The sequence below is a fragment of the Dryobates pubescens genome, chromosome 7 (assembly GCF_014839835.1).
Source record: "Dryobates pubescens isolate bDryPub1 chromosome 7, bDryPub1.pri, whole genome shotgun sequence".
NCBI classification, from domain to species: domain Eukaryota; kingdom Metazoa; phylum Chordata; class Aves; order Piciformes; family Picidae; genus Dryobates; species Dryobates pubescens.
The window spans coordinates 43,252,517-43,275,318 of NC_071618.1; the positions used below are offsets into that span (position 1 = coordinate 43,252,517).

Consider the following 22,802-nt stretch of genomic DNA (forward strand, 5'->3'; position numbering starts at 1 on the left):
CAAGAGGACACAGTCTCAGGCTGTGCCAAGGGGAGGTTTAGGCTGGAGGTTAGGAGGAAGTTCTACAGAGAGAGAGTGATTGCCCATTGGAATGGGCTGCCTGAGGAGGTGGTGGAGTCACCATCATTGGAGGTGTTCAGGAGGAGACTTGATAGGGTGCTTGGTTGCATGGTTTAGTTGCTTAGATGGTGTTGGTTGATGGGTTGGACACAATGATCTTGAAGGTCTCTTCCAACCTGGTCTGGTCTGGTCTATTCTATTCTATTCTCACTCTGTGTACAAGCTTTAAGGCTTCCTCTTTCTTTTTTTTTGGTTTATCCCCTTCTTCTTTTCAAATTTAGACAAAATCTGGGTGTGCAATCCAGGTACAGGACTCATGTTTGTTACCTCCAGGACTTGTGAGGTTACTTCTTCTGAGATTTCAGCCACTAGAGGGGGTCTAAACCACCCTCTGTCTAATGAAGGCTTACACTGGCCGGCAGAACACAGCTTCAGGTTTTCCTCGTTGCTGGAACGTTGTGGAAATGAACTTTCTAGAGTGCCTGGGTTTCTTTTATTTATTTATTTATTTAAATGAGGCTGGTTTTAAGGGTAATTATTCAGAAACATCTATATAGTTTAACCATTTGAGTAACTTTTCTTTGCAGGTGATCTTGTGAAGTAGTGTACCATCAATGATGGCAGAACATCCACCCTTACTGGATACCACTTCGATTATAAGTAGTGAGATCCCTCTGCTAACTTCCCCTATTGTTAGTGGGGATGGAGCACAGCAGGTAAGGAAACTTCAGTATCCTTTTCTTCCTGCTTCCAGCAGTGTCATTGACATGTTGGCACTGTAAAAGGGAGTGATCCTTCATCTGAAACAATTTTGTGTTGCTTTGGCCATGCCATGTGTTTTAGAGAGTAAGGTGAAGGTAGAGCTGCTGGGAGAGATCTGTAAGGAGTATGAAGCAGAAAACCTCTCTTCTGAAAGAACAATCTTCATGGCTGCCAAATCGTCAAGCTAAGCTTGAGTCTTAATTTGTAACTAATTATTTGCATTACCACATGACCTTGTTAAAGTTAATAACCCTTCCCTTATGGTAGAGCTTACTACCTCAGGCACAACATGTGCTAACAACTCTGTGGCTGACAGTTGCTTGCAAATGAGTATCCTGAATGGTGGGACTTGCTTTGGTGTGTTAGTGTCTGTCTGGATGGTTCTTCATTTTATTCTATCTTTTTAGATACAACTAGTCAAGCTGATCAGGCCACACTGGTTAGGCCACACCTTGAGTCCTGGGTCCAGTTCTGGGCCCCTCAATTTAAGAAGGACATTGAGACACTTGAAGGTGTCCAGTGGAGGGCAACGAGGCTGGGGAGAGGTCTTGAGTGTAGCCCTATGAGGAGAGGCTGAGGGAGCTGGGGTTGCTTAGCCTGGAGAAGAGGAGGCTCAGGGGAGACCTTCTTGCTCTCTACAACTGCCTGAAGGGAGGTTGTAGGCAGGTGGGGGTTGGTCTCTTCTCCCAGGCATCCAGCACCAGAACAAAAGGACACAGTCTCAAGCTGTGCCAGAGGAAGTTTAGACTGGAGGTGAGGAAAAAGTTTTTCCCAGGAAGAGTAATTGTCTATTGGGATGTGCTGCCCAGGGAGGTGGTGGAATCACCATCCCTGGAGGGGTTTAAAACAGGATTGGATGTGGCTCTTGAAGCCATGGTTTAGTTACTCATGAGGTGTTGGGTGCTAGGGTGGACTTCATGATCTCTGAGGTCTTTATCAACCTTATTGATTCTGTGATTCAGAAGAACTAGGATTATGATTTCAGAAGGCCTGAGAAGGGTCAGCTCCAGTGAGGAGGGAGTATTGGCAAACATGTATGCATTCCCCATTTCTAGGATGAATATTTTGGCCCCCAGACAAGTGTAGTTCTGGAGTAGCTTGCAACAAAAGAAAAGGAGGGGGCATGGAAATTGAGCGGTTTGAAGTATCTGAATGGATTGAGAGATTGCTGTCTGTGGTAACAAGAGACTGAACTTGATGACCTAGGGAAGCACCACTTAATTTGCCCTTCCCACATTTGAGCTTTATGCAGAAGACATATTTGTCACAAAGAAGAATTCATTTGTAGGGTAATAATGCAAATGAGACTGAAGAATCGATTGCAACACTTCATGAGCTAAGGTTTGGGCTGCAGTGGGATCTCCACGGTGTAAAGGGAGCTTAAATCCAGGAGGAGTTGATAAATCTTTTTCTAATAAATGGATGGACAGAGTGTTTCAGAAAATATCCAAACTTGCTTTCTCTTCCCATTCTTCTTTCAAATACTGGCATCTGTGACATGCAAGAGCAGAGCTGTTACTGTGTCCTTATATGTTATGCCTTGAGAAGTTCAATTTTAAAGCCTTTCAAATGACCAATCTCTGTTTCTGGGAAGAACTTCTTCCTAACATCCAGTCTAAACCTCCCTTGGCACAGCTTGAGACTGTGTCTTCTTGTTCTGGTGCTGCTTGCCTGGGAGAAGAGACCAACCCTCACCTGGCTACAACCTCCCTTCAGGGAGTTGTAGAGAGCAAGAAGGTCTCCCCTGAGCCTCCTCTTCTCCAGGCTAAGCAACCCCAGCTCCCTCAGCCTCTCCTCATAGGGTAGATGACTATTGAATGGCCTCCTGCTGGACTTTCCATTGCTGATCTAATCCTTTGAGAGTTGTCATTCAGCCAGGTTTCAGTCTACTGCAGTGCCTATATGTTGATAGGTTGGACACAATGATCTCAAAGGTCTCTTCCAACCTGGTCTGGTCTGGTCTATTCTATTCTATATTCAGTCTGTATTTTATTAGTTTCTATGTGAGGACATAGAACCATAGAATTGGGTTGGAAGGGACCTTTCAAGGTCGTTTAGTCCAACCCCCTGCAGTCAGCAGGGACATCTACAGGGTGCTTGGTTGCATGGTTTAGTTGATTAGGTGGTGTTGGATGATAGGTTGGATGTGATGATCTTGAAGGTCTCTTCCAACCTGGTCTGGTCTATTCTAATCTATTCTAGTCTAGTCTATTCTATAATATTCTGTTCTGTTCTACAATTAGAGCAGGTTGCTCATAGCCCCTTCCAGCCTGACCTGGAATGTTTGCAGGGATGGGGCAGCTCCCACCTCTCTGGGCACCCTGAGCCAGTGTCTTTCCACCCTCTGTGTAAAAAAAAAATACCCCAACATTTTCAAGGTATCTAGCCTAAATGTCCCCCTTTTCTTTTCAGTTTACACCTCTCATGCCTTGTCCTGTCACAGCAGGCCCTTATCCAAGACAGTGTCAAAAGCCTTGCTAAATTTGTGATAAAGACTACCTATTGCTCTCCCCTAACTCTCCAAGTTAGCAATTTCATTTTAGAAAGTTAACCAGATTTGTCAGAGATGATTTCCTCTTTGTGAATCCATCCTGACTGCTCCTAATCACCTTTTTATCTTGAATGTGTTTGGAAATGGCTCCTGGGAAGGTTTGTGCACTCATCTTCTCAGAGCTGAAGGTGATGTTGCCTGGTCTGGAGCTCCTTGGATCCTCCTCCTTGCTGTTTTTTTGAAGGTTGCAGTGACATTTGCTTTCTTCCAGTTCTTGGGAAACCTCCTCTAATCACCATGACCTTTCAAAGGTAGTTGAGACTGAGCTGCTTGTTCTGCCTTCCCCAAAAATATGACTTATCAAGCTGTACTGTCAAGCTTACTGTGTAATGGTGCAAGATTTTGAGTCAGAGATGAGCTTAAATGTTCTTTGGGGGATTCTTCTTCATTACAGTGTTGTCTTTTCTGCTGGCAAACAAGACTGAAACTGGGAAACAAGCAACAAATTTCTTCAAAGACACAAGTTTCTGAGGGTTTCCACTAATATTCTTAAGGGGAAAAAATGTCATACATGCCACTGATAGGGTTTTTTTTGGTTCCTTTTTAATGTTTTAATTTTGTTCATAGATGAAAGCAGTGTGGCAGTTTGGGGCTCTGCCTTTAAAATGTAGCTGCAGACTTCAAGTAGAAAAATATAAATAAACCACTGTTGAGTGTAAAAAGGAAAACAAAAGATTGGTCTAAACAAATTCATTGGACAGAATGTCTGGGATAAGGAAGCTGTACCATAACAATCCTTCACGTTTCACTTCCATGCCCATTCCTATTATTTCCTCTTGGCTGTTCTGCTTTGCCCAGGAGATAGCAATGCTTCTGGCTGGCCTTGAAGATAAGAACTAACATTCCTTCCTCTCAACTCCTCTTTTCCTCTGCTACAGTGGAGGGGAGGTCTGGGGGAGGGCAGTGGAGAAGCTTCCCTGGACTCTTTTGGCACCAGGGGGGTTTCTGTGTTGTTTGCTGATTGTAAATACCTGTACAATATTGTAAATCCTGTCTATTTTGTACGTGTTCATTGCATTCCATGGTAGAGTGCAGGTTTTGCTTGTAAACACAGCTTCATTTGCTTCTAACTGAGTTAGTGTTTGGTGAGTTAAATGCTGGGGGAAAGTTCAGCCCACCACAAGCAGCTCATTAGGAATGCAGTCTGAAACGGAACTGGTAGAATGAGAATCAACCAGGTTGGAAAAGGCCTTTGAGATCGAGTCCAACCTATCACCCAGCACCATCTAATCAACTAAACCATGGCACCAAGTGCCTCATCCAGGCTCCTCTTAAACACCTCCAGTGATGGTGACTCCACCACCTCCCTGGGCAGCACATTCCAATGGCCAATCTCTCTTGCTGGGAAGAACTTCCTCACATCCAGCTTAAACCTCCCCTGGCACAGCTTGAGACTGTGTCCTCTTGTTCTGGTGCTGGTTGCCTGGGGGAAGAGACCAACCCCCACCTGGCTACAACCTCCCTTCAGGCAGTTGTAGACAGCAAGAAGGTCTCCCCTGAGCCTCCTCTTCTCCAGGCTAAGCAACCCCAGCTCCCTCAGCCTCTCCTCACAGGGCTGTGCTCCAAACCCCTCCCCAGATTGTTGCCCTTCTCTGGACCCCTTCCAGCAACTCAACATCTTTCCTAACCTGAGGGACCCAGAACTGGACACAGGACTCAAGTTGTGGCCTAAGCAGTGCTGAGTCCTGGGGCACAATGACTTCCCTGCTCCTGCTGGCCACGCTGTTCCTGATCCAGGTCAGGATGCCATGGGGCACATTGACCAAAATGTCTGCCCACACAGCTCCATCAGGTTTTGAGCGTGTTGTGTTGCCATTAAAACCTCACAGGGCTTGTGCTCCTAACCCCTCCCCAGCTTTGTTGCCCTCCTCCTGTACTCTGTAGTGCTGACAGAACTAAATGATGTTCCTGCAATCAAAATTCAGAGTGGTTTTGTGTGTGTAAATAAATGCCTGTGGTGTTCTTTCTTTGTATTGTGTAGGTTGGACTGTAGCTCTTCTTACCTCAGCTGCAATAAGTCCTGACTGAAAAGGCATTGAAAACCTATTAGAAAATTATTTAGTTAAATACATTCTGTTTATCCATTAGTGTTTCCTATGTTAGACTAGTTAAGTGCATCCAAAACATGCCAGGTTTTGTTCAGCTGCAGAATGTCACTTTCCCTCTCCTTGCATCGTAGCAGAATTAATCATTCTAATTACTGTGAGTTATGTCATACACTGAATAACTGAGTTGCCAAGTGAATATAGGACCATTCAGCCCTAGAATAGTTCAGATCTTCAAGATAATCAGTTGCAAATACTTGAAGGTCTGCTAGCAGTTTAAATGTGAACCAACAGCATGAATACTTGAATGTGTTAAGAGAAAAGGTTACATCCTTCAACTAGTGGCAACAAAGCTGGGGAGGGGTTTGGAGCACAGCCCTATGGGGAGAGGCTGAGGGAGCTGGGGTTGCTTAGCCTGGAGAAGAGGAGGCTCAGGGGACACCTTCTTGCTCTCTACAACTACCTGAAGGGAGGTTGTAGCCAGGTGGGGGTTGGTCTCTTCCCCCAGGCAACCACTAACAGAACAAGAGGACACAGTCTCAAGCTGTACCAGGGGAGGTTTAGGCTGGATGCTAGGAAGAAGTTCTTCCCAGCAAGAGAGATTGGCCATTGGAATGTGCTGCCCAGGGAAGTGGTGGAGTCACCATCACTGGAGGTGTTTAAGAAGAGCCTGGATGAGGCCCTTGGTGCCATGGTTTAGTTGATTAGATGGTGTTGGGTGATAGGTTGGACTGGATGATCTCTGAGGTCTTTTCCAACCTGGTTAATTCTATTCTGTTCTAAGTGTCTGATCAGGTTAAAGCTGTAAGTTTCCACCATGCTTTAAAATGATCCACAGGATTAGAGGCAGAAAAACCAGGGGCCTGCAACTCAGTGCTGCTGGGACTGAGGGATCTTCTCTTATGTTTCATCTCTTGTGACCATGTCAGAGATCTTCTTAGCCAGATCTACTTCCCAGGTGAGAGGAGGCCTCCTTCTGTGTCCCACAAAACAAGAGACTACTGTTAGTTACATAGGACAAAAACAGTGTAAAAGAAAAGCAACAATGAAGCCTATTAGCTCCTCCTCCTCTGTTAAAGCACAGAAGTACTGCTTTTGCACCCTCTCATCACTGTGTTCAGCATGAGTTGGGTCATGTACTTCTTATGTCCTGGTGAGTAAGGTAGTGGATGAAGTATGGAGATGATCCTAGGGCTTGATGGAAACCAAAGAACAGTGAGCAAATGTGGCATGAGGACAGAAATGCTTGAGGGTTTTCCTTATAACTACTGCAGTGAGGCTTTATAATTATTGCTGAAGCTGGACAGGAAGGATGTGCTTGATTAGCTGGAAGCAGGCAAATACATCCTTGAGAGGAAAATGAGGAGGCAAGAGTTCAAACTACTGTCTTTAACATGCTTTATTTTCCTGAGATTGGACTGATGTGAAATTGTTTTGGAAAGTTTCTACAGCACCCAGTGCTGTTCCAAAACAGATCAGTAAACTGCTGACACAAGTTTGCCACAACCCTGGAGTTCTGGAGCCTCTCCACAGCTTCCCACTAAAGAAAACAGTTGCAAAGCAAGGCATCCCTGCTAACCTTGGTGTCCTTTCTTACCTAAAAGATAGCACTCTTGAAGTAGCCTTGTTAACCATTTCCTTTGCTGTGGGGAATGGGACACACAGTGTTTGACCATCAGTCAACTTTATCACTAAGCTGGGCTGAGAAATAATAGTTCTAGGCTGGGAAGCTGGTTGCTTGTTCTCCAAACTTTATTCAGAAGTTTAGATGCTTAGTGGGTTTTCTTAGCAGCCAGGCAGAAAGGGACCTGGGGATACTGGTTGGCAGCCACCTCAACATGAGCCAGCAGTGTGCCCAGGTGGCCAAGAAGGCCAATGGCATCCCGGCCTGCATCAGGAACAGTGTGGCCAGCAGGAGCAGGGAAGTCATTGTGCCCCTGTGCTCAGCACTGGTTAGGCCACACCTCGAGTCCTGTGTCCAGTTCTGGGCCCTTATGTTTAGGAAAGATGTTGAGTTGCTGGAAGGTGTCCAGAGAAGGGCAACAAAGCTGGGGAGGGGTCTGGAGCACAGCCCTGTGAGGAGAGGCTGAGGGAGCTGGGGTTGCTTAGCCTGGAGAAGAGGAGGCTCAGGGGAGACCTTCTTGCTGACTACAAGTACCTGAAGGAAGATTGTAGCCAGGTGGGGGTTGGTCTCTTCTCCCAGGCACCCAGCACCAGAACAAGAGGACACACTCTCAAGCTGTGCCAGGGGAGGTTTAGGCTGGATGTTAGGAAGAAGTTCTACACAGAGTGATTAGCAATTAGAATGTGCTGCCCAGGGAGGTGGTGGAGTCACCATCACTGGAGGTGTTCAAAAAGGGACTGAATGTGGCACTTGAAGCCATGGTTTAGTTAGTCCTGAGGTGTTGGGTGCTAGGTTGGGCTTGATGACCTCTGAGGTCTTTTCCAACCTTCTCGATTCTATGATTAGTACTTCTGTAGCAGCCATCACTGAAAAACACGTGATCAAATGTATGTTGGGACAATCCACACACAAAAAACTCTTACCCATAAAAGCTTTTAACTGGTTGATGGCTTTTAGAAACACCACCACAAAGAAGAAAAAGCTGTGAGGATGTGAGTTTTGATGCTTCAGGGTTCTTTGATCCTCTCTGTGTCTGAGTTTTGGTCAGGAGGAGGAAAGGTTTGTATTAGTTGAGTGTAAATTAATTTACTTTTATTGGTTTTTTTTTACATCTTAGACATCAGAATTGTCTCTTATCTAATTAAATCCTTGATTGCAGATGGATTGAAAACTGCTTTTAAATGTCCTGGAAACCATCATACTCAGCCAGATGAATCGATGTGAAGATTCTTTGCTGTAGAGTTACGGATGAGTCCTCTGCTGCTTTTGGGTAGCACCGATCCACATCAGATTTATTGCAGAGTTTATCCCAGCACCCAAATATATTTTGTTTTAATCTCTGCTCTGTGAAAATAAATACAAAACCCAGAGTGAAGGCTGTGTAGTTCATGCTTGTATTCAGGATGGAAATTAATGGAGTTTAAAAGTGTAGCCATAAAACTTCTCTGAGTAAGCTTTTCCTTTCCGTGTGATATCAATCCTGGATTAATTTTGCTGTCTTGATGCAGTAGATTCTTCCCAAGATGCTTGAGTCAAGATTTCCCCTGCTGAATGAACCTCTTCAGAAACTGACATTTGTGAGAACTGGATGACATGGGAAAATCAGATATAAGATCAATTAGTCACAGTCAGTGGGGAGAAATAAGGACAGCCAGAAGATGATGTCTCTCTCATGTTTTAGGGTGACTTAGAATCTATACTGTGTGTGGTGTTTAGTGTTGGTTGGGTTTTCCTTGGTTTTTTATTTATTATCATAGAATTATAGAATCAGTAAGGTTGGAAAGACCTGAGAGATCAAGTCCTACCCAGCACCTCATGACTAACTAAATCATGGCTTCAAGTGCCACATCAAATCCCTTCTGAACACCTCCAGGGATGGTGACTCCACCACCTCCCTGGGCAGCACATTCCAATGGCTAACAACTCTGTCTGTGAAGAAATGAGGTGAGAAGGGATAAGTTGCCTGGGGCTATAAGCATTGAGGTACCCCAGTTTCTCTGCAGCCTGCCACAAGTGGGCCCAGTTCCCAAACCTCTATGCTTCTCTCTCAGTGAGCTTTGGAAGGGTGCAGTTATATCCGGTGTCCTGAATTCAGGCATGTTCATTGGTCCTGTCTGTGCTATGGGACACAATACTGAATAAGCTCCTGTACTCAGCACTGGTTAGGCCACACCTAGAGTCCTGTGTCCAGTGTTCTGAGTTTAGGAAAGATGTTGAGTGGCTGGAAGGTGTCCAGAGAAGGGCAAAAAAGCTGGGAAGGGTTTTGGAACAGAGCCCTGTGAGGAGAGGCTGAGGGAGCTGGGGTTGCTTAGCCTGCAGAAGAGGAGGCTCAGGGGAGACCTTCTTGCTCTCTCCAACTCCCTGAAGGGAGGTTGTAGCCAGGTGGAGCTTGATCTCTTCTCCCAGGCCACCAACACCAGAAGAAGAGGACACAGTCTCAATCTGTGCCAGGGGAGGTTCAGGCTGGATGTTAGGAAGAAATTCTTCCCAGCAAGAGAGATTGGCCATTGAAATGTGCTCCCCAGGGAGGTGGTGAATTCAGAATCCCTGGAAGTGTTTGAGAAGAGACTGGATGAGGCACTTGGTGCCATGGTTTAGTTGATCAGATGGTGTTGGGTGCTAGGTTGGACTCGATGATCTCGAAGGTCTTTTCCAACCTGGTTAATTCTATTCTACTTTAGCTGTATTGTCTTCAAAGGTGAAAAGCAAGTGCATACACAGAGATAGTTTTATGTAAGGGGACTCAAGCCTACAACCTACTAGTAACAAAAGTTTTTAAAAAGTACTATATGCTATTTGAACTTCAAGTCCAATTGCTCCTATTTGATCAACATCACCTTTTTTACCAAGTAAAAGCTTTGTAGGCACAAGGTATCAGCTATTTATATAGAGTGTCATTTTATTACTGCAAACATTTACTTCTAGTTTTTAAAGTGGTTGGGTTTCTTCCTATGCCTGGGACACAAGGAATATCATTACATCTAGGCTGGCTCCACAGTATGATCTAGTGAACAGGGAAAACTGGATACAGACTCAAGGTACAAACTCTGTTGTGGCCCTGATGTGTCCAGAGAAGGGCAATGAAGTTGGTGAGGGGGTTGAAACACAGCCCTGTGAGGAGAGGCTGAAGGAGCTGGGGTTGCTTAGCCTGGAGAAGAGGAGGCTCAGGGGAGACCTTCTTGCTCTCTACAACTACCTTAAGGGAGGTTGTAGCCAGGTGGGGGTTGGTCTCTTCTCCCAGGCAGCCAGCACCAGAACAAGAGGACACAGCCTCAGGCTGCACCAGGGGAGGTTTAGGTTGGATGTTAGGAGGAAGTTCTACACAGAGAGAGTGATTGCCCATTGGAATGGGCTGCCTGGGGAGGTGGTGGAGTCACCATCCCTGGAGGTGTTCAGGAGGAGACTTGATGGGGTGCTTGGTGCCATGGGTTAGATGTTTAGGAGGGTTGGATTGGTTGATGGGTTGGGCATGATGATCTTGAAGGTCTCTTCCAATCTGGTCTGGTCAGGTCTGGTCTATTCTATTCTATTCTGTTCTATTCTCACTGTGATTTGTGTGTTTGCCACCTTATGCATTGCACTATTTCCCTGCTTGTAGGGCGAATGCAATAGAATCATAGAATCAACAAGGTTGGAAAATAATCTCAGAGATCATCCAGTCCAGCCTATCACCCAACACCTCAGGACTAACTAAACCATGGCTTCAAGTGCCATGTCCAGTCCCCTCTTGAACACCTCCAGGGATGGTGACTCCGCCACCTCCAGGGATGGTGACTCCACCACCTCCCTGGGCAGCACATCCCAATGGCCAATCTCTCTTTCTGGGAAGAACTTTCTCCTCACCTCCAGCCTACACCTCCCCTGGCACAGCTTGAGACTGTGTCCTCTTGTTGTGGTACTGGTTGCCTGGGAGAAGAGACCAACCCCAATAGTATTTGCAACCAAAGAACACTGCAAGATTTGAGTGCTGTTACTCATTAGGAACACAGAAAATGCCAGATGTGACTCTGGTCTGTGGTTCAGCTAAGGTGAGGTCAGTCACAAACGTGGCACAAGTCATTTCCCCATTGATTTTTCTGCTCCAAATCTGCTGTTTCTATCATAATGACGCTTCTGAAGCTGTGAACTGCTGCTTTCCACAATCAAATCCCCTACCACTTAGGAAAATTAATTCAGTGGAGAAATGTAAAAGACCTGTAGAACAGGTATTACAGACTGCAGGAGACTGTGGAATAGGAACAGCTGATGAAACAATAATAGAAGCGACATTAAAACAGTGTCTCAAGTCTTTGGCAATTTAAAACAATGTGAGCATTTTTTGGTTGTGAGGAGAGCTGCTTCCAACTACCTCTTTCTTAAAGTTGTCTTTGCTGTCTACAACTACCTGAAGGGAGGTTGCAGTCAGGTGGGGGTTGGTCTCTTCTCCCAGGCAAGCAGCACCAGAACAAGAGGACACAGTCTCAAGCTGCACATGGGGAGGCTTAGGCTGGATGTTAGGAAGAAATTCTTCATAGAAAGAGAGGTTGGCCATTGGGATGTGCTGCCCAGGGAGGTGGTGGAGTCACCATCCCTGGAGGTGTTCAGGAAGAGCCTGGATGAGGCACTTGGTGCCATGGTTTGGTTGATTAGATGGTGTTGGGTGACAGGTTGGACTCAATCTCAAAGGTCTCTTCCATCCTGGTTAATTCTATTCTGTTCTGTGTCTGTCTCATTGTTTATTGTCAAAAAATACCTCTGATTTTGATCTGCCTGCTTCTGCTTTGTCTCTTTTGCATTCTCCATTCTTGCAGCTGGGCTGAGTGGAGTTTTGTCTGTTTCCTTCACAGCAAACCCAATCTGTTCCCTTAGCACTGACAGTTGGTGGCTAGCAGATCCTGCACAGAAAATTTGCTCCTTAAAATAATCCCACTGTTATATCTTCAATTCAGTAGAAGTATAAACATAAGGCTAACAGAAGTGTTTGTGAAAAATCTGGATAATACAACAGCCAAATATTTGGGCTTCAGTGTTTTAAGCTAATCCTTATGTACTGGGAATTAGAAGGAAGCACTTTCAGGAGCCATCACTGGAACTTTCTGAGACATCTGGTCCTGGCAAGGGGTTTAGACACATCAAGCTCTGCAAATAAAAACTGGAAGATTTCCCTCACATTATTCTCATGTCATAATTGTTTGTTGTTTGAAGTCCCCAGGGCTTCAGCTTTATAATGCTAAGCAAAACTGGATGAGGTCCAGAGTTCATGATGCACAGCAAGGTGGTAGCAAGGGCTAAGCTCTCAGCTAACACTTTGCAGGGGCAAGTCCCCTCAGCAGACACTTTCCCTGATCAGTCTGTGTATTTGTGACAGAGGAACAAAATCAGAGGGCTCAGCCAACTGAATTTTGGGCAACTAAGAAATTTGGAGAAGTGAGAAATGTATCAATTTATTCAAAGTAAGAAACTCAAACTTTCAGTTGCTTAAGATGGTACTAAATGGTCAGAGAATAAAAAGTGTGGCATTGCTCAAAGCAAGCCAGGCACTTTGATCTGGTTCATGGCTCTTAGATATTGTATTTAAAGTAAATAAACCCTCCCCCCCAATAATCTCCTCTTCCTGTAATTCTTCTGTCTCCTTTGTAACACTTCTGGCATCAAACCACTCTTGCAATTATTTCAATTAAGCATCAAAACTGAATACACTTTTCAGCTATACTTCAACTGTGTGTACTATGCAATGCCTGCACTTTGAATGAGGGTAGGGTAGGATAGGATAGGATAGGATAGGATAGGAATGGGCTGCCTGGGGAGGTGGTGGAGTCACCATCACTGGAGGTGTTCAGGAGGAGACTTGATGGGGTGCTTGGTGCCATGGTTTAGTTGTTTAGGTGGTGTTGGATTGGTTGATGGGTTGGACTCGATGATCTTGAAGGTCTCTTCCAACCTGGTTTATTCTATTCTATTCTGTTCTATTCTATTCTGTTCTATTCTATTCTAAAAGGTATTTCTGGTTATAGTGCTGTGTTGGGCAGAGATACATACAAGCAGAACTGGGAAACACTCTTCTGTCTTTTCATGCCTCTTAATAAATGCACAGTATTTAAGAAAGTGCAACAGAATCAGCTGATTATTTCTTTACCTTTTTATTCTGTCACAAAGTGGTTTCTATCTCCTTCCCTCTCCACCTTTCCCCCACCCCCACCCCCTTCTTCTGTGGCTTATTTGCAAACCGAATCCATGAGCTGCATCCTAGACTCAACTGTAAGGTCTGAAGTTGGTTTATTCTAAGCAAGTCTCTCCTGGCTGGGAGTCAGGAGGCTAAATTTAAAACCCCAGTTATAAACTGGCATATATTTGGAAGCTTTGTTCTCTTAAACCCGGACCTTCTGTTGACTGACGTTAGAGGATCCAGAAGCAGATGCTGCAGCAGCTATTTGTTGATTTAGTTGCTATGGTGACATGATACATTCGTGTACAGCAGGAAGCTCACTGTACGTTAGCTAATTTGATAGGAAGGAAGGCTTGAGGTAGGTATTGCTGACTATATTGTTAATTGATCCTACCTTGCACATCCTGCCTCCACATGCTTCGTGGATGCACAGCTATAGAGGAAGGTAAAGGGAGATACTCTGGCGTGGGGTTTAGGTTAAAGTGGCCTGCTAAAAGACGTAAGGGGGGGCGGGGGGCAGCGCTCAACACATCACCGAAGATTACCTCACTGTTAAGTGAATGGAACAGATTGGAGCAGCCGGAGTGGTGACTGTTGAATCTTCCTGCCTCCTTTGTCACTGTGCTAGCACCAGTTGAATGAGAGAAATAAAAGGATGCGAGCAACAGTAAGTCAAAGCGTTAAGGCTTTTGAAATGGTTACAAGATAAAGCATGTCACTAATTAACATCTTGATTGGTGCTATTAGTGGAGAAAACTGTGACTGTTCTGCATATGTGCCCTAATGACAGAGCAGAAATGTGGCTCTGCCTGGAAGTTGTGCGGCATTGTCTTCACCCTTTTCCAGAAACACACCGGGTTTTAATCCTGGCAGACAGGCTGTTAAAGATACAGCGAGCGTCTTGCAGAGCTCCTGGCTGTGCTGCCCTCTTAATAGATGTACTGGAGCGTTTTACAGTGTTTGCAGGCAGAGTGACCAAGAGCATTGGCTGCAGCGTTTTTCTGAATCCATAACGTGTTTTGAACAATGAATTTCCAGGTGTCCTTTCAGCTAAAAATACTTTCTCATCAGTGCAGCTTAGCTGATTTCAGTGGCAGTATTTTTAGACAAACCTCTGCTGTCTCTTTCTTTTGGGGGGGTGTGTGTGTGTGTTGACACTGGTGCATTTAGAAGCCTGATTTTGTTAAAGCCTTTCCATTCTTCGTGATGTTTGCTGTCGATCATTTGTTACCAGCTCGGCACCTGTAACCATATGCTGCTAAATAGAAATGTTTTCAGATTGACAGGAAAAGAAACAAACATTAAAAACCCCTAGTCCCAACCCTGAAGCTCCTGTCTCCTTCCTAGGGAAACAGCTCAGAAAACAATATTGCTTCTGCATAACACAGAAATGGATTGTGATTTGTTTCTCCTTAAATTGTGGTGTCAGAGGTCCAGCCTTTTGGAACACTTCACCTCCTTGGTTTCTAGGAAGTTTGTTTGGAGATAAAAAGCTAAGCACTCTACAGCCCCCCCAAGAAGGCAGATGCCTGCCCAAAAACACTTCAAAGTGAGGGGGGAGAAAAAACACCACCAGCAGCCAGAACTCTGCTTTCCAGTAGTACTGTTTGGCTCCAATCTGTCCTGTTTGTGCATGAGTGATCTTTTAACAGGTTATTTCACCTCAGTATGTTTTAACCACGCTGGTAATATAACATACTCTTTATTGCTTCAGTTTCTGTATGATTTCAGCAAGAGAGAAAATGAATGGAACATGACTTAGCTTTTCCACACACACACTTTTCCCCTTTCTTTCTTACTCCTTCCCATTTTCCAGTATTTTAAATAGACATGCCAGACTACAGGTTGGCTTTGCTGCTAAGGGGCTGCAGGTTGTGGTGTTGCTATGATGTATTTAGTAGTAGATCTGTAAGCATTCTTGGTTTGGGTATTCAGAGGCTTTTGACTTGGTTGGGAAATTTGTACCAGTTCTGACTTATTCTGGGAAAAGATGTAAATTCACAAAGCAAAGCTGACTTCTTTTAGAGGAAGATACCAAGTGATCATTTCCTCCCTCCTTCAGTGGGAGGAGGGGGATGTCTGGGCAGAGGGAAGGATTCCCAGTGCCCTTGTAGCTGATTCCTTCAGTTTTCTTGCCTTTGTGGGAGAGAACAGAGTGCCAGTTCTCACATGGGCTTCTCCCACAACTTCACACATGACACAAAGCAGTTAATGTCTTTCAGTTTCTTTAGCTTCAGTCAGGATTAAAAAAAACCCAACAATCTCTTTTTTAATTGTTTTTATTTCCCCTGCAGAAGACTGATAGAGCTTGACACTGAAGGATGGGTTTGAGGTGAAGATACTTTGGAAAGAGGGAGTGCTTGATGCCAGGAGATACTTCTTTAATGTGCACACAAATATATTTAGCTCACATCCCAGTAACTCTGAAATTATAGTTTCAGTCAAGACTTTGCTGGTTAGAAGGGAAGCCACAAGCATTAGGAAAACTAAGTGCCTTAGCCAAGAAGGCCAAGGGCATCCTGGCCTGCATCAGGAACAGTGTGGCCAGCAGGAGCAGGGAGGTCATTCTGACCCTGGACTCAGCACTGCTTAGGCCACAACTTGAGTCCTGTGTCCAGTTCTGAGCCCCTCAGTTTAGGAAAGATGTTGAGATGCTGGAAGGTGTCCAGAGAAGGGCAACAAAGCTGGGGAGGGGTTTGGAGCACAGCCCTGTGAGGAGGGGCTGAGGGAGCTGGGGTTGCTTAGCCTGGAGAAGAGGAGGCTCAGGGGAGACCTCCTTGCTGTCCACAACTACCTGAAGGGAAGCTGTCAGCAGGTGGGGGTTGGTCTCTTCTCCCAGGCAACCAGCACCAGAACAAGAGGACACAGTCTCAAGCTGTGCCAGGGGAGGTTTAGGCTGGATGTTAAGAAGAAGTTCTTCATAGAAAGGGTTACTGGCCATTGGAATGTGCTGCCCAGGGAGGTGGTGGAGTCTCCATCACTAGAGGTCTTTAGGGAGAGACTTGACGGAGTGCTTGGTGCCATGGTTTAGTTGATTAGATGGTGTTGGGTGATAGGTTGGACTTGATGATCTCACAGGTCTCTTCCAACCTGGTTAATTTCTATTCTATTCTATTTTATTCTATTCTAAATTATATTGTATATAATATTGCATAATATTGTATGTATATTGTATATATACCCACAGAGAAGCTTTTAGGTATAAAAGCATTCATTTGGGCAACAAAATTTGTTGCCCACTACAAAGGATTTTTAACATGTGGATGTGAATACCAAACTTGTAAACAAAACTTAGCTGTGTCTGAATTGAGTCTCCTGATACCTGTGCTGGCTTAGAAGAGTTAGAAATTGTATTTCAGTCACTGCCATGGTTTTGTTTGAACTCTGTCTGTACAATGTATGATACTTAAGGCTATCCTTATGTGCTGAGGATAAGCTAAGCTCTCTTCCATAAACCTTATTCAAATTTAATCTTCATAGCTTCATAGAGCAGGGTGGAGGAGAAAGTTAGCAACTGTCTTAATGATGGATGTCTTCTGTTTTGTGCTTTTGTGAAGGATCTTCTAATATACTTTTAGACACAACAACTTCTTGTTTGGGTTTTTTAATCTAAGACTAAATTGAAACTCCTGCAAGCTGCACAATAAATTAAAAGTGGTACAGAAGAGAATTAACCAGGTTGGAAAACTTCATTTTAAAAAGCACTGATGAATCAAAGATGTAGAAAAACAACAGAGACCTTGTGGTGTGCAGCCCAGGTTGTTAAATCACTCTGGGTTGGTTTGCTGCTTTAGGTTTAGGTGTAGGGCAATTACTTTGTAACTGTGGAAGAGTTATGTAAAAAACCTAATGGAATGGAATGGAATGGAATGGAATGGAATGGAATGGAATGGAATGGAATGGAATGGAATGGAATGGACCAGGTTGGAAAATACCTTTGAGATCAGTGAGTCCAACCTATCACCCAACACCATCACAGTCTCAAGCTGTGCCAGGGGAGGTTTAGACTCGAAGTGAGGAGAAAGTTCTTCACCGAGCGAGTCGTTCGTCATTGGAATGTGCTGCCCAGGGAGGTGGTGGAGTCGCCATCCCTGGAAGTGTTCAAGAGGGGATTGGATGTGGCACTTGGTGCCATGGTCTAGTCATGAGGTCTGTGGTGACAGGTTGGACTCGATGATCCTTGGGGTCTCTTCCAACCTTAGTTACACTGTGACACTGTGATCTAATCAACTAAACCATGGCACCAAGTGCTGAGTCCAGGGGCAGAATGATCTCCCTGCTCCTGCTGGCCACACTGTTCCTGATGCAGGCCAGGATGCCACTGGCCTTCTTGGCCACCTGGGCACACTGCTGGCTCATGTTCAGCCTACTATCAACCAGTACGCCCAGGTCCATTTCTGCCTGGCTGCTCTCCAGCCACTCTGACCCCAGCCTGTAGCACTGCATGGGACTGTTGTGGCCAATCATAGAATCAATAAGGTTGGAAGAGACCTCAAAGATCATCAAGTCCAACCTGTCACCCAACACCTCGTAACTACTAAACCATGGCACCAAGTGCCACATCCAATCCCCTCTTGAACACCTCCAGGGATGGTGACTCCATCACCTCCCTGGGCAGCAGTTTGAATTACTGTTAAATTATCATTCTATCTGCTGCTAATAGTATGCCCAAGGTAATGTTGCATATCTGTGAGAGGCAATTATACCTGCTGAGCTACAATAAAGTTATATATTCATTAGGAATTCTTTGGGGAAAGAAATAACATAAAATCCTTTCTATTATAACATTGTTATGTTCAAGGAGTGTATTTATTATATAGGACCAGCTCAAATTGTGATTTTAAGGTAAAGAGCAGATATTTTTTTTCCCAGCTCATTAAGAGGTTTCCTTAACTAGTCCTTCAAAAAGGCAGAACAGTGTAATGGTTTTTCAGGCTGCTGTTGGGAATTGTTTATGTATTAGTAATTTAAGTGTGCTCAAGAATGTTCCTGGAGACTGAGGCTAAGTGTCATGGAAGAAGTCACTTCCAGTAAACTTACCTTTTCTTTGAGTAAGTGTCTGTGTGCAAACTGTCTGGTCTCAGGATTAGTTTCTGGTGTTGTCTGGGAGAAGATTGCTCGTTGGCACTGGCCTCAGTCATGCTCAGCACTGCTATAACATAGCTCATCGTTGCAGGTGACTGTTCCAGCAGCTGGGAATGTTCCTGCACACTGCTTGCTTTGCTAACACAGATGTGGGTGTAGCTGCCACTGCCATGAAGCAGTTCTAGGAGAGATAAGAAACTTTAGGAACCCTCAGTTTGCAGAGGCTGGGGACAAGTAGGGGGAAATTGTGAAGGTGGATGGAATTTACACACAACTGTTATTCAGCAAGTGCCATGTCCCAGAAACCAGGAAACATTTAACTAGTAGGAGATGGGTTTAAAATAGCTGAAAAGTGCACTTGAGGAAGTTGATGCCATAGGGGGTTGTGGAGGCAGTCCACAGTGTAAGTGAACTCAGTTTAGTTAAACTTAGAGACAATAACAGAGATGGACTGCAGACCCTGGCCTGGCTCTCTTGCTCGCCTTAAAGAGCATCTGAATTACAGTATCACAGTAACTAAGGTTGGAAGAGACCCCAAGGATCATCAAGTCCAACCTGCTCCAACAGACCTCACAACTAGACCATGGCACCAAGTGCCACGTCCAATCTCCCCTTGAACACCTCCAGGGACGGCGACTCCACCACCTCCCTGGGCAGCACATCCCAATGGCCAATCTCTCTTTCTGGGAAGAATTTCTTCCCAACATCCAGCCTAAACCTCCCCTGGTGCAGCTTGAGACTGTGTCCTCTTGTTCTGGTGCTGGTTGCCTGGGAGAAGAGACCAACCCCCACCTGGCTACAACCTCCCTTCAGGGAGTTGGAGACATCAAGAAGGTCTCCCCTGAGCCTCCTCTTCTCCAGGCTAAGCAACCCCAGCTCCCTCAGCCTCTCCTCACAGGGCTGTGCTCCAGACCCCTCCCCAGCTTTGTTGCCCTTCTCTGGACACCTTCCAGCATCTCAACATCTTTCCTAAACTGAGGAGCCCAGAACTGGACACAGGACTCAAGGTGTGGCCTAGCCAGTGCTGAGCCCAGGGGCACAATGACTTCCCTGCTCCTGCTGGCCACACTGTTCCTGATCCAGGGCAGGATGCCATTGGCCTTCTTGGCCAGCTGGGCACACTGCTGGCTCATGTTCAGCCTACCGTCGACCAGTACCCCCAGGTCCCTTTCTTCCTGGCTGCTCTCCAGCCACTCTGACCCCAGCCTGAGTGGCTGTTTCAGGTACTTCAAACCTTTTGCTGTTGGGCTGGCCTTTTTGTTTGTGCAAGGTTTTAGCCTAAGTATTGTCACTTGTATGCTAATCTGGAAGGAGATTCTGTAGTGGTTTTCTTCAGGAGCTATATTGAAGCCATGTGGATCATCATTCAATAACTGTTCAAAGGAAACAATTTATAGTCCCAATGGAAATGATGCATTGGTAGTTGTCCTAACACTCCCAATTCTTAATAGCAATAATTGAACATGTTTTGAACTTGAGACAGAAACAACCTAAAGTTGTGTTAGCATTGAGGAAGTCTAAATTTCATTAGGTTCTGTTACAGCTGTTTCTACTTTAAAAGTGTCTGTAGGATTTTAGAGCTTTTATCAAGGCCTTGGTGTCTTAAGTTTGTGGTTTTGTTAAGCTTCTGAGGTCCTTAATTAGTGCTTTGCTGGTTCAGGGAACTAGCATTTGAAAAGTGACTGTATACTAAAGGTGCCTCCCACTGGGACTGACACAACACTAATGACTTTTTTTTTCTAGTTATCTTGGAGGAGCAGGCAGCAGAAGGCTGAATAGAATAATGCATGTTGGGCTTTGGATAGCAAATCGTTCAGGTGCTGTGGGTAAAGCCCCAGGACTTGTCACAAAAAGATTGAGGCATGGGAAAAAAGGCTGAACCATCTGATTTTTCCAAAGCTTTTCACTCAGTTTGAGCTGGCATGGCCATTTGGCCTGGAAGAGGAATGAGGCTGAGGTCTGGAATATTCAGTGTGGAAAGACAAGGGCCTTGGTATTCCAAAGTACCGATGTCGGGATTCATAAGGCAGCATCTTGAAGGACAGGATAGGACAGGACAGGATAGGACAGGACAGGATAGGACAGGACAGGATAGGACAGGACAGGATAGAATAGGACAGGACAGGATAGGACAGGACAGGATAGGACAGGACAGAATAGGACAGGATAGGACAGGACAGGATAGGACAGGACAGGACAGGATAGAATAGGACAGGACAGGATAGAATAGGACAGGACAGGATAGGACAGGACAGGATAGGACAGGATAGGACAGGACAGGATAGGACAGGACAGGATAGGACAGGATAGGACAGGACAGGATAGGACAGGACAGGATAGGACAGGATAGGACAGGACAGAATAGGACAGGATAGGACAGGATAGAATAGGACACACCAGGTTGGAAAAGACCTCAAAGATCATCAAGTCCAACCTATCACCCAACACCTCAGGACTAACTAAACCTTTGAGATCATGGAGTCCAACTTATCGTCCAGCACCATCTAATCAACTAAACCATGGCACCAGTTGCCTCATCCAGTCTCTTCTTAAACACCTCCAGTCCTCCCTGGGCAGCACATTCCAGTGGCCAATTACTCTTTCTGGGAAAAACTTTCTCCTCACCTCCAGCCTGAACATCCCCTGGCACAGCTTGGGACTATGTCCTCTTGTTCTGGTACTGATTGTCTGGGAGAAGAGACCAACCCCCACCTGGCTACAACCTCCCTTCAGGGAGGTGGAGAGAGCAAGAAGGTCTCCCCTGAGCCTCCTCTTCTGCAGGCTAAGCAACCCCAGCTCCCTCAGCCTCTCCTCACAGGGCTGTGCTCCAAACCCCTCCCCAGCATTGTTGCCCTTCTCTGGACACATTCAGGAGTCTCAATGTCCTTCTTAAACTGAGGGGCCCAGAGCTGGACACAAATTGCATCTACTGAGAGTGATCAGCAAGTGTCAAAAATGGCTTTTTCAAAGCAGTAATTATTGCATGGGGTTCAGCAGTGGCAAGGCTAATAGAGCAACCAGTGCTGGTCCCGTTGACAGAGGTTACCCAAAGCTTTTGAAGCCAGCAGTTCTTGAAACCTCTGAAATGAAATCAACTCTTTTTGGCACACTTGGCACCACACACAGCCTATCTTGGAACAGTTTTAAAATACAAATGCAAATGCACAACATGGAAACAAAGCTGGAAGTGGGAGCCAGGGAAATAAATACACAGACATCAAATAGACTAACAGTCTGTTGACAGAAAAGTCTTCATTTCCTTTTCCTGGGAACTGAGTATCTCATTAAACTATCTCATCAAGTCAGCAAGCCTCCCCACCCTTTTAAGTGGAAGTCAGGTGTCACACAGAATCACCAAGGTTGGAAGAGACCTCAAAGATCATCAGGAGCAACCTGTCACCACAGTCCTCTCAGATGTGAAAATCTGATGACATCCTGAGTCCCAGAGTGGTGCTGGACTCCATCAGTAGACCTGTTACCTCATGGCACAGGCACTGCTGAGCAGTGTCCATTCTCACTGTGCTATACCATGGCTGGTGTGCTGAGACTTCACTTTCTCAAGCTACCTATGAGGTGAACATCAAAGATTCTCACACTGGTGAAGCTGAAGATTTAACACATCTAAGTGCTGGGTTCTACACACTGGCCACAATAACCCCAGGCAGTGCTACAGACTTGGGTCAGAGTGGCTGGAGAGCAGCCAGGCAGAGAGGGACCTGGGGGGACTGGTTGATAGCAGGCTGAACATGAGCCTGCAGTGTGCCCAGCTGGCCAAGAAGGCCAATGGCATCCTGGCCTGTATCAGGAATAGTGTGGCCAGCAGGAGCAGGGAGGTCATTGTGCCCCTGGACTCAGCACTGGTTAGGCCACACCTTGAGTCCTGTGTCCAGTTCTGGACCCCTCAGTTTAGGAAAGATGTTGAGATGCTGGAAGGTGTCCAGAGAAGGGCAACAAAGCTGGGGAGGGGTCTGGAGCACAGCCCTGTGAGGAGAGGCTGAGGGAGCTGGGGTTGGTTAGCTGGGAGAAGAGGAGGCTCAGGGCAGACCTCCTTGCTCTCTAAAACTCCCTGCAGGGAGGTTGTAGCCAGCTGGGAGCTGGTCTCTTCTCCCAGGCAACCAGCACCAGAACAAGAGGACACAGTCTCAAGCTGTGCCAGGGGAGATTTAGGCTGGATGTTAGGAAGAAATTCTTCCCAGAAAGAGAGATTGGCCATTGGGATGTGCTGCCCAGGGAGGTGGTGGAGTCACCATGCCTGGAGGTGTTTGAGACTGGATGAGGCACTTGGTGCCATAGTTTAGTTGGTTAGATGGTGTTGGAATGTAGGTTGGACTTGATGATCTCAAAGGTGTCTTCTAACCTGGTCTGGTCTATTCTGTTCTATTCTATTCAATAAGGTTGGAAAAGACCTTAGAGATCATCAAGTCCAACCTATCACCCAACACCTCAGGACTAACTACCTGAGGTGCTGCATCCAGTGCCTTTTTGAACACCCCCAGGGATGGTGACTCCACCACCATCCTGGGCAGCACA

General features: G+C 45.7%; 1 protein-coding gene across 1 annotated transcript in view; it reads left to right on the forward strand.

Moving 5' to 3' along the window:
• Positions 1 to 649: 649 nt before the first annotated feature.
• The window catches only part of FNDC3A (fibronectin type III domain containing 3A), a 120,298-nt gene continuing 98,145 nt past the window's right edge, over positions 650 to 22,802 (forward strand). The window contains exon 1 of the mRNA XM_054163122.1: positions 650 to 776. Within this exon, the coding sequence (XP_054019097.1) occupies positions 675 to 776 (102 nt within the window). The 5' untranslated portion in view covers positions 650 to 674. The remainder of the gene's footprint in view (positions 777 to 22,802) is intronic.